This window comes from Bison bison, unplaced genomic scaffold (genome assembly GCF_000754665.1).
Source record: "Bison bison bison isolate TAMUID 2011002044 unplaced genomic scaffold, Bison_UMD1.0 scf7180017864495, whole genome shotgun sequence".
Lineage (NCBI taxonomy): Eukaryota > Metazoa > Chordata > Mammalia > Artiodactyla > Bovidae > Bison > Bison bison.
In genome coordinates this window covers 8,707,167-8,718,377 of record NW_011495054.1, presented here as the reverse complement: position 1 = coordinate 8,718,377, position 11,211 = coordinate 8,707,167, and the positions used below count along the sequence as shown (strand labels likewise).

General features: G+C 55.7%; 2 protein-coding genes across 2 annotated transcripts in view; both read right to left on the bottom strand.

Moving 5' to 3' along the window:
• Nucleotides 1-1,600, bottom strand: part of CRYBB3 (crystallin, beta B3) — a 6,753-nt gene extending 5,153 nt beyond the window's left edge. The window contains exons 1-2 of the mRNA XM_010828697.1: nucleotides 1,557-1,600; nucleotides 151-239 (exon numbers count right to left, since the gene is read on the bottom strand). Coding sequence (XP_010826999.1) covers nucleotides 151-225 — 75 coding nt within the window. The 5' untranslated portion in view covers nucleotides 226-239; nucleotides 1,557-1,600. The remainder of the gene's footprint in view (nucleotides 1-150; nucleotides 240-1,556) is intronic.
• Nucleotides 1,601-3,881: 2,281 nt separating this feature from the next.
• KIAA1671 (KIAA1671 ortholog) overlaps nucleotides 3,882-11,211 on the bottom strand; it is a 136,995-nt gene continuing 129,665 nt past the window's right edge. The window contains exons 13-14 of the mRNA XM_010828850.1: nucleotides 9,920-10,002; nucleotides 3,882-8,943 (exon numbers count right to left, since the gene is read on the bottom strand). Of these exons, the coding sequence (XP_010827152.1) occupies nucleotides 9,924-10,002 (79 nt within the window). The 3' untranslated portion in view covers nucleotides 3,882-8,943; nucleotides 9,920-9,923. The remainder of the gene's footprint in view (nucleotides 8,944-9,919; nucleotides 10,003-11,211) is intronic.

The following is an 11,211-nucleotide window of genomic DNA, read 5'->3' as shown; positions in this document are numbered from 1 at the left end:
AGAGAAGGGAGATGCCCTCTTGCTCCTGGCTGGCAGGAAGGGCTGCTGCTGCTTTCTGGAGAGAGGCTGCCTGGCCGGGAGGCTGGCCCCGAGGACCACAGGCAGCCCTGGGCCCAGGGCCCCCCGGGCCTCCTCCCCTGACGCCCGTACCTTGTAGCTGCCCCCAAGGCCGCCATGGCTCTTGCCGGCTGCAGCCTGCTCCGGTGTGCTGTGCTGCTCTGCCATCTCCGCGGGAACCCCTGTGGCTTCAATCAAAGCGAACGGTCACCAGGTGTGCCTGGGGGGAACCCATGTGCCTGGAGTCGAGGATAAGCGGCAGAACTCGGCCGCCTCTGAGACATGGGATGTGGTTGGTGCTCACAACCAACCTTCAGTCATTTAGCAAACATCCCACCGAGCATCTGCTGTGCCTGGGACAGTCAGGGGGAGGCGGATACCCATTTTACAGGCGGAAATCCCTAGGGCCAGGGAGGCGGGGCTGGGATGGGACTCCAAAGCCCGTGCCCTTCCCCCTCCCCTGGAGCTTTGGGGGGACACTACATCTCCAGACTCTGCTCAGGGGTGGGGGGCGGGCCTCGGGGAGCCTCCTCTGCTAGGATCACTCCCACCTCCGCCCCCAGGCAGTAAGCTTCCATTCACCAATTCCTTCGTTTGCCAAAGAGCCCAAGAGAACCAAGTCGGTCCCTTGCCCTGGGCTGGGTGATTGAGAGAACAGGAGACCAGGGACTAGTGGGAAACAGATGGACAGATGTCTAGAGAAACCAAGATGCTGGAGAGCAGACCCTGGGACACCGGTCAGCTTGTTTTCATCGCATGTGCGTTTACAGAGCACTCACCGTATAGCAGCCACTTAAAGAGACACAGACAGACAGACGGCACCCCTTCATCCCTAGGGATGGTGTCACACCCCGCTGGACCTGAATTCTTATGTGGAAGGGTCTGCCTGATGCCAAACACCCAGACACACAGGACTGTTCTCCTGTTTATAAACACACCCATGAGTGCACACACACACACACTCCCGTGGTTACTGTACGTGGTCAATTTCCACCTGGTGCACAAAAACAGCCCCCAGCTTCTCTCTCTGGGACACACACATGCCCATTTCAGATGCCCCCCACCAAGGACCAGAAGGCACCACAGCCACACGCTACATTCCTGGGAGCGGGCGGGCTGCATGGCCCTTATACTCAGGACACAGGCCCAGCAATGCTGTCTGCTTCCCTGTGTCCAGCCTCATCAGAAAGCGGGCCCTGGAAATGGGGCCAGGTCAGAGAGGTCTCTCAGCAGAGGTGCCAGCCCCCCACTTTATCCACTCCCTTTCCTCAGTGGTGCTCAGTCTCTGCAGGCCCGTGCCCTAAGCTCACACCCCAGGGCTCGACCCTGCCCACCCCGTCAGACACCGGCTGGCTCGGGGGGCGTCCTGAGTCCTCCCTCCGGCTCCGGCCCTCACGTGGATCCCCGGCTGGTGCAGGGGGGCCGGCCATGCACGCCCCCTCCCCTGGAGGCCGCCCAGGTCTGGCTGGCCTCCCTGTCCCCGCACCCCCGGAGTGCACCTGTTGCCGTCGCCGTGAGGAGAGAGGGGGCCGGCGCCGTCTGCAGACTCAGTCTGCTGCCACCGGGACTGCCCTATTTATGGGTGCTTTCTGACAGCCCAGCACATCCCGGCTTGCTGAGGCAGCGCCCTGTCCACCTGATTCCGTGCGCGCCACTTCACCTCAATAGCAGGCCCGGGGAGGCCCCCGTGCCTGTGTCCTCAGCCGTGGTCTCTGATGACTTCCTGGGGGCAGGTGGACCGTGTCAGCCTCCCAGGGAGCCCCGCAGCACCAAGCTCTCAGTGCCCTCAACTTCCTTGTTCTGGCTTCTCAGTGCCAGCATCTTCTTTTTGGGGTGCGTGACACCCTCAGAATGGCTCCAGTTCTTAAAGCTCCAAGCCCTAGAATTTCTCAATTTTCCCGTGCCATGGGGCCTAAAATTTAAGTCCGATCACCCTGAACATCCCCTCCAAGGTGGGTGTAAATCTGTCCACACATTCCCACAAGACACGGTAACAGACCCAACAAAGATGCCTTTTCTTCATAGAGAAGGCATCTACGGACGACAGTGATCATGTACGGGAGACCTACTATGTGCAAGGCGCTGGGCCAGCTTCGTGAGCGTGTTCAGTCCTCATGCAGCTCCCTGGAGGGGAGGAATTGTGATCGCCACTCTATAGAGGGGAAGACAGTTCAGAGAGGTGAAGTCACTTACCCAGGGTCACACAGCAGACAGGAGGCGGAGGGGCTGGCCTGCTCCAGGGTCCAGCTCTCAGCCTCAATAGGGATAAAGACGATCATGACAGTCACTTTATTTATGACCAAAAAATTAGATCCATGCATTTTGTGTGCGTGTAACAAAGTATAATTTCACCTGTGACAGCTACAGAATTTCCTCAGTTTTCAAAAGTTTGCCTCAAGCCACTTTGCTTTTATGAAAGACCTACATTAGTACCCATTTTCTCTAACAGAAAGAAATCTAGAGGACTTTTGCTTTTATGAAAAAAGGCGAAAAGCAACAGTTGCATTCAGCCTTTATTTTATAACGAGCCATTATAGAAGCAGGGTGAGCCCCAAGCAGCGACTGGCGCCACCAAGTGTCTTCCGTGGGAATTACACGCAGCATCACAGCGTCAGGCCGCCATGGCTTTGAACCCTGTCTGCGAGTGTCTGCTCTTTATCTCCATTTCTTTTGTGCATCTGTGAGCAGGTTGTGTCCACAGGTAACCACTGTTTCAATGTATGCCACTGCAGCTTAACAAAGACTTCAGAGGACCGCTCTACTCTAAGATAGAAGAGAGGAACTTGTATTCAGTGGTTACTGAAGCAATAAATGACGGGCAAAGGAGTGAATTGTTAAGCTGAGGGTTTTCTTTAGCTGTTGCTTGGTTTTGGCTAAAACCCTCAAGTCAGCATAAACCCCAGCATCCCCGGAGAGGTGGGTGACAGCAGGGCTCTGGAACCCGGTGGATCTGTGTGACCTTGGGGGAGTGAATGAAGGTCACAGCCACAGTCTCCTCATCTGCCAGTGGAGAAGCTTCTCTCTCCTCGAGCCACGGGAACAAAACAGGGCAGCCTCACTTTCTTAATCACTGAGGATCCTGCCCACTGCTGACAGTTCAGCCCGAGGGGCTGCTTCCTTCTGGCGCTCATGGAGAGCAGAGCCGGTCTCAGCCCCTTAACCTGAGATGCAGCCGGCACCCGCCGGGGACATCAGGGGGCAAGAGGTGGGGATGGCCCAGCAGGCCTGATCCCCCCTGACCACCCCCCTGCCATCAGCTCCTTTAGGGTCCTGAAGACCCAGATGCCCAGATCTCGCATGCCACACGTCTCTAACCTAGAGTTCTCGGTCTTGGTGCTGTTGCCGAGCGGGGCTGGATTATTCTTTGACGGGGCAGGAGGGCTGTCCTGGGCAGTGGGGGATGTTGATCAGCATCCCTGGCCTCCTCTCGCTACATGCCAGGAGCACGCCCTTCCCTCCTTGCGATGATTTAAAAGACATCCCCTGTCATCTTGCCAGATGTGCAGACGGGCTGAGTCCACCCGGGGCCACTGCCTTTAACTTCTGCCAGCTCATGTCACACTCACCACCTCTATTCTGGGGGAGCGTGGGGGTCCAGAGATACCCCACAGCCAGGAGGAAGCAGAGTTGGGGATTCAAGCCCACACTGAGTGGAGATCCGGCTCTGTCTCCATCGGGCCCCCGTTCCCAGGACCCCTGCTGCGCTCTCCCGCAGCCGGGCCCCCCAGACTGGCCCCCCTCAGCGCGGTGGAGGGACTGACTCAGCTGGGGACAGGCATGCATGCGTGGGGGAGTCCATTCATTCACACACCGACACGCTGAGGTCTCCAGGGCAGCTCGCGTCAAAGCTTTATTTGCTGTTTCCAGAGTCTGAATGTGACATCTTTGTACATGCAAAAGGTCATTGTGTTTTAGGGCAGTCGACCAGACTCCCAACTGCTCTGCTGTGCGTATGAAATCTCTTTACAGTTACAAAATAGAAAAGCACTTGTAGACATCCGATACTCTGAGAGGTCCGGGAAGCCCCGTTGGTTTTGACGTTAAAAATATAGTTGTTTTTTTTTTTTTTTTTCTGGATGAATTCTCAGTCACATGATTAGAGAGGTCCTTTCTGGGATTGAATAAAGTGCCGGTCGACCGCCTTCCGTTCAAACCTCCTGGAGCCCGTGAATTCGTAAGGCAACCACGAGGACACCAGCTGGCAGGACGCTTCAACTTTCCCGCACGCAGGACTCGGGTTCCTTTTCGATCGTGACTCAGATATTGGAGGAAGGGACCCAGGAGAAAGGTCAGGAAAATACAATGGTGTAGGTATACGTATATCTCCACTGCCCCCCATCTTACAGAGCATTCCAAGGATTGTAGTCACAGGGGAAGTATGGGACTTGGAGGATACTGATATGACTTCAGAAACAACGCAGCACAAGATATCTCCCCGAACACAATAGATGACTTGTACAAGCCCCGTATTTACGGATCTATAAGGCGGTGTGGAACGAGACCATTCTTTCACACAACTGGCACTATACACATATTTTTCTTAAGCAGGCACAACGCCACCAGAGATGGTTAAGAAAGTGCCAGGCTGATTCATGAGACGGTGTGGTGCCAGGCATGAGGGTGACAAGGGGATTTGGAGAGGACGATGGGGAGGGGCTGAGGGGTGACCTTGCCAGAAATCTCAGGCTGACTTTCCAAGAACCTTTCTGGCCCTCCCTTCCCTGCAGAAGCCAACCCAGACAAAGCGATCTCTAGAGGCGTGACGGGGGCGGGGGGCAAAGGAGACACGGACTGGCCGAGACGCAGCGCGTCTGTGCCTGCTGGCTCTCTACGTGGCTCTGCGTTTCGGGACCCTCGCCTTGCCCAGAATCCCAACATGGTGGCACCTGGTGGCTCTCAGCACGGGACTCAGATCCACCACTCCCTAAGGGGGCGAGCCTGGGGTGGACCCCCATCCAGATGTGGAGTGGGTCCCTCCAACCCCATGGCATCATGATGCCATGGGGCTTTTTTCCTCACTTTCCTGTTTCAACACAGGTCAAAAGAGGAAAGGCACAGTCTGACTGTAGCAACGCCACGGCTGAAACGGGAGGGAGGGGCAATTCCCAGCAGAAAGAGCCTTCCTCCCCCTTCCCCATAGACCTCACCCTGCAATGCTGGTTCACACAGAGGCCGCCGTCGTCCAGCTTCCTGTACTAAGGGGCAGGGCGGTGTGGGAAGGACCACAGGGGTGGGGGAGGAGGAGGAGGAGGGAGGATGCCTGGAGAGCCCTCTCCTTGGGTTGGATGCCATCTTCCACGCAGGAGTCACCTGGACGCCAGCGTTTCACTGTGGAGGAGATCCGACCACACGTCTGTGGGGCTTTAACACTGTAATCACGCCTGGCTCCTGGGCAGTCTGTGGGCATCGCAAAGCGAAACATAAATGGACAAGGCGGTTAGCAGCACCGGGCGGGAGCAGCTGAGCTCTCCTTCGGGGAAACCATGCCCCAGGGTTTTCCAAATCACCTGCACAGCCTCTGAGGCTGAGGGCCTAGGGCCTCGGGGCCCACGTCTATTCCAATACCCAGAGCTGGGCTCACTTCTTCCCGGGAAACACGGAAGAAGCGCTGAAAGCATGCGGCCTGGTCCCCTGTAAAACCTCCCCATCTGACTGTTCTCTCCCTGAATCCCAGGCAACTGGAGGTTGTCGGGGCTGCGTTGCTCAAAGCCCGCAACATCCCAAACACTAGGGAGGTGGGACACAACTCTTCTGGAGTTTCTCAGGTGGCGCTGAGGGGTTTTCCACCACACTGACTCTTGAGGCCTCGCCGTGGAATTTTACAGGTCAAAGGCGTCTGTTACCTTAGGCAAGAGAGTGTGAAGAGGGGCATGGACTGGAGGGGAAAGTGATATGGACTTCTCAGAAGAGCAGCTGTCAAAATGCTGATGTGCAAAGCGGGTGGGGAGAGGGAAGCCGGGAGAGAGAGAGAGAGAGAGAGAGAGATTATACTTTAAAATATCACCTATCTAGCCACCTTATTTTGGACGCATTCTGTATAAAACTGTCACTGAAAGAATACCAAAGGCCCAGGTTAGGAGGGCTCGATGCAGGCGGGTGACTTGACTGCAGATGAATGGTTAAGGCATTACTCAGGCCATTGAAAAGGAGATGGGTTTCCAAAGGCGGCTGCAGGAGAACTCAAGAAACCAGCATACATACAACCCCCTGCGTGGCCCCCGAGGGCTCACCCCACTTAGAAAGAGAAGTAAAAGAACCCACTGGCCCAGCTGGCTGTCCGCAGAGGCTCCCAGCAGAGAATCGATTGCTGGAGACGTCATTGTAGGGATCGCGGCCGGAGCCGGAGGTCCCAGGAGCCTGCATTGAGCTGGTGGCTCCTGACCCACCGAGACTATCTGCTCTGTGGAGGAGGGATGAGGCTGCTGCAGTCAGTTTCAAGGGGTGGACTTTGCCCGTCCTCGTCACCAAGGAATTAAATGGGAGTTTTATTTCCAGTCTGGGAGTGGGAGGTTAGGTAGACGATCTCCAGGTCAGTCTCATTTTCAAGGGTTTTTTCTTTCCTCTAGGGTAAACTTGGGCTGAAAACACGACTGACTGAGAACTGAGCGTTTTTGCCTGGTGGGTGCTGACCGAACACAGCAGGTCACTTCTTGCTGCCTAAGATGGAACCAAGGTGCCTCTCCACCTTGAGAAAGACGGAAAGACCGTTGCCAAGAAAAGGGGTCAGGGTCAAAGCACACAGGAGTGGCTTTTAAAGGGGACCTGTTGACCTGGAAAGTCACAACATTCAAACTGAAATAAAAGGTGAACTGGTTCTTTAAAAAAATAAGGTACAAAAATCAACTGACGCGGATCCTCAAAGGATTAAATCCCCAAATGGCCAGACACAATGGACTGACTGCAAACTGGAGGGATGAAGAGAATACAGACGACGGTCAAGCAGGACCGAACCTCCGGACACAGATGCACAAGGCTGCCGGGGGCAGGCTCCAACCGCCGCCCGTGCAGTGGCCGGAGCCTCACCAACAAGGCTCGGGGGGAGGGCCCCCTGCTCCACCTCGGTCACCGTCCACTGTGCTGAGCCATAACCCCTCTCTGGCCCAAGTGTTGGTCTTAACCCAGAGCAACAGGATTGATCTCCATCCTCCAAAAGAAGGAAGAGGCGGTGAAGGGAGATAAGAGAGGAAGGAGAGATGGGGAGACGGCAGAGACTGAAGGAGGGAGGGAGTGGCCAGGGGAGGGAGGCGTGTTTTGAGACCATCTGCAAAGAATGGATTTCTCCAAGAGAGACTCAGCAAGCTGAGCCCAGCACCCCTCAGCAATCACGGGCTGCACTATGAACTGCCCAAGCATCCTTCTCTCAGGTGGGCGACTCCCGGGCAAGCTCGGCACAAAGTTTATGGCGACTCCAGACGTGGCGGGTGGGCCGGCCACCTCTGGGCCGTATGCTGGAGCCTTGGGCCTGAGAGGTGGAGGAGGCTGGTGTGGAGAAATCTCCACACACACACACAAAGAGGACAGAGTAGACAATGGCTGGAAACCCCAGAGGTCTCGGAGATCCCTGGGAACGAGCTTAGAGTTGGCAAGCAAGAAGAGGCCAGCAAGGCTATACTTGGTCACCCAGCATCCAGCAGGTCTGTCCGGAGTCCCTGGACTGGGGGCTGGCGGGAGTGGAGGGACTCCCCTCCAGAGACGGGCTTTCAGCAAGACTCTCCCTTCCTGCACTGGGACCTAGAAAAAGCACCTGGTCAGCGAGAACTGGGGGGCTGGCGGGGAGGGTGGGTACGAAGGAGAGGTGAGGGCAGACAACAAGGACCCCGCGTTCGCCGGCGCCCAGAGGCCACCGGGGAGCGGCTCCTCCCACGCCAGCAGCTCAGGTCGCGGTCAGAAAAGGCCTTTGCAGGAAAAGACTCCAGGGGCGGGTCTGACGTGCGGGAGGGAAAGGCACTGCTGTTGGGGCCGCTGGTTTGGGAAGCCTTGGGATCGAAGGTCACCCACGGGAGCTCAGAGCTCTCAGGAAGGAACCGGGAAAACGTGCACACGGGCGACACTGACACTCTTACAAGCTTGGGGGCGGGGAGAGGAGCACCTGAGACGATCCGACACTCGCACGCCCCTCCTGCTCCGCAGCGTGAAACACACATACGTCCTGAATTGCAGAGAAAGCTGGTGAGATTATTGCTTTATCGCCTTCCGAAGCACACAGAGCATGAGGAACGAGGCCACAGGTCAGCCCTGCACACTGCGGGGACAACCGCACTCGAGGAACCGCGGCGGGGGTGCTTAAAGGTGGGACTGCTGACTGCTTTGAGAGGGAGAAGGAATTCGCCAAAGGAGCAATCGAGACCACCCTGCCCACCTCGACCCGGTGGCACTGCCCTGGACCACTGGTTACAGCAGGAAATGAATGGTTTCATCTTCCTTGGAAATGTCCTTTTGAAAAAGATCAGTCCTGGGGTGAGGGGGGAAAGAGGCGCTTTCATGATTCAGAACCCAGGGGAGACGGTCCAGCCTTCATATCCATGTTCCTGGAGCTTCGCAGGGGTCTAAAAATGTGTAGAAATGCACATTTTTACGTTTAAAAAAAATCCCCCAAAACCAAAACCACCAGCATGGACATTTCTGGACCGCCCGGTCTCTTCCCCAGCCTGAAGCGCTGTCTGCGGAGATGGTGCACGGGCTTGTGAAGGGTGAGCCTTCCTCCCTGATGGATCGGGGGAGCTTGCGGGGGGCGGGCACTGAGACGCCTTCTCTACCCGACCGACAGACAACCGACCAGCCAGCCAGAGGGACCAGGCATGTGCAGGAAGCGACGGCAGCAGCGGGACCTCGTCTTCGGGTTCGGGCAGTTAAGGCTTGTTCGTTAGACGTGGCGGTGTCCCCTGTCTGGAGAGGACAGGTGTCAGCAGGGGGGGTGTGAGACCCCACTTCTCCCCAGCATCAAGCCTGCAAAGCTTTCCTGGTGCTCCCCAAGACGCCACCCCAACTAGCCATGGGCCAGGAAAGATGACTTTGGTGTTTTATTTTTTTGAGGAGTGGGATGAAGAAGGTGGCGGGCAGCCAGATATGATGGAATGAGCCTTCAGTTTAGGATCAGGTCAGGGTGCCAGCTTTGATGCCCTCAAATGGATCGCTGCAGGCTTGACTAAGATATCATGGGTACAGCACTGAACGCTGAACACAGGCTCTGATCCCCGCTCCAAAACCCTAGAGCACAGGTTTATAGGAGGCTTCAGAGATACTTTTGGAGTTTATTATATACATGTGTGTGTGTGTGTGCGTGTGTGTGTGTGTGTGTGTTCAGTGGCTTCATTCGTATCTGACTCTCTAGTGACCCCATGGACTATAGCCTGCCAAGCTCCTCTGTCCAGGGTTCTCCAGGCAAGAATACTGGAGTAGGGTGCCGTGCTCTCCCCCAGGGGATCTTCCAAACCCAGGGACTGAATCTGCATGTCTTAAGCGCCCTGCACTGGAAGGCAGGTTCTCTACCACTGGTAACACCAAGAAGCCTCCTGCAGACTGAACAGGAATGTAGAAACCGGGGGCAGTGTGGAAAACGCTGCTCTCTGAAGTCATTTTATGAAGTGGGGCTGAGACTCGGCGAGGAGGGCTGGCCGAGGGCACGAGACCAGAGTCCTGCCCGTCCCTTCCATCCTAGGCCGCCCAGCGGTGTGCTTTTCCCTAGGCGGCAGCAGACCACCGCCCTCATTTTTCCAGGAACCCAGGACACCCTCACCCACGTCTTCCCTTCTCCTTCCAAGGTACAGCACTCCAAGTATCCGAGCCTTTGCTTCCCGACCCAAGTTCCCTGCTCCTCGGGTTGTAGGCTCTGCCCGAGTACCCACTCCGGGGCCCCCCATACCTGCTCAAGCTTGATTCTCATACAGGCTTTGTCTTTTCTTGGATTTCAGCTCCTTCAGCCACTGGGGAGAGGGCTCCTCCGATCTGAAACCACAAAGCCGGTGGGAGTCAGGTGCCAGCCTGAGTGAGGGCTGGGCCTGCGGGCAGGGCTGTGTGGGACCCAAGCCTCCCGCTTCTGTGCAAGGGTCGGGGGGAGCTGAGCCACATAGGCGGGTGGCAAAGACGCCCGGGTCTGTGTGATTGAGACGGGAACTAACCAAGGCGCCCCTAAGTTCCCAACTGGGGAACGTTCAATACCTTGTGGCACGTCCATTCTACGGAGCCACTTGCAGCAGAAACTCAGGCTCACGTAAATTATTCCCTCCATCCGTCACCCAAATGCCCATCCATCCGTCCATCTCCACATGCAAATGCTCCTGAGGGTACAATTCTAGGCTAGGGCCCAGCACCCAGCTGCTCGGTCACCTAGATGCTTCTGTGAAGGTATTTTTTTTTTTTTTAAGATGATCAGATCAGACCAGTCGCTCAGTCGTGTCCGACTCTTTGCGACCCCATGAATCGCAGCACGCCAGGCATCCCTGTCCATCACCAACTCCCGGAGTTCACTCAGACTCATGTCCATTGAGTCAGTGATGCCATCCAGCCATCTCATCCTCTGTCATCCCCTTCTCCTCTTGCCCCCAATCCCTCCCAGCATCAGAGTCTTTTCCAATGAGTCAACTCTTCACATGAGGTGGCCAAAGTACTGGAGTTTCAGCTTTAGCATCATTCCTTCCAAAGAAATCCCAGGGCTGATCTCCTTCAGAATGGACTGGTTGGATCTCCTTGCAGTCCAAGGGACTCTCAAGAGTCTTCTCCAACACCACAGTTCAAAAGCATCAATTCTTTGGCGCTCAGCCTTCTTCACAGTCCAACTCTCACATCCATACATGACCACAGGAAAAACCATAGCTTTGACTAGACGGACCTTTGTTGGCAAAGTAATGTCTCTGCTTTTGAATATGCTATCTAGGTTGGTCATAACTTTCCTTCCAAGGAGTAAGCGTCTTTTAATTTCATGGCTGCAGTCAACATCTGCAGTGATTTTGGAGCCCAGAAAAATAGTCTGACACTGTTTCCACTGTTTCCCCATCTTTTTCCCATGAAGTGATGGGACCAGATGCCATGATCTTCATTTTCTGAATGTTGAGCTTTAAGCCAACTTTTTCACTCTCCACTTTCACTTTCATCAAGAGGCTCTTTAGTTCCTCTTCACTTTCTGCCATAAGGGTGGTATCATCTGCATATCTGAGG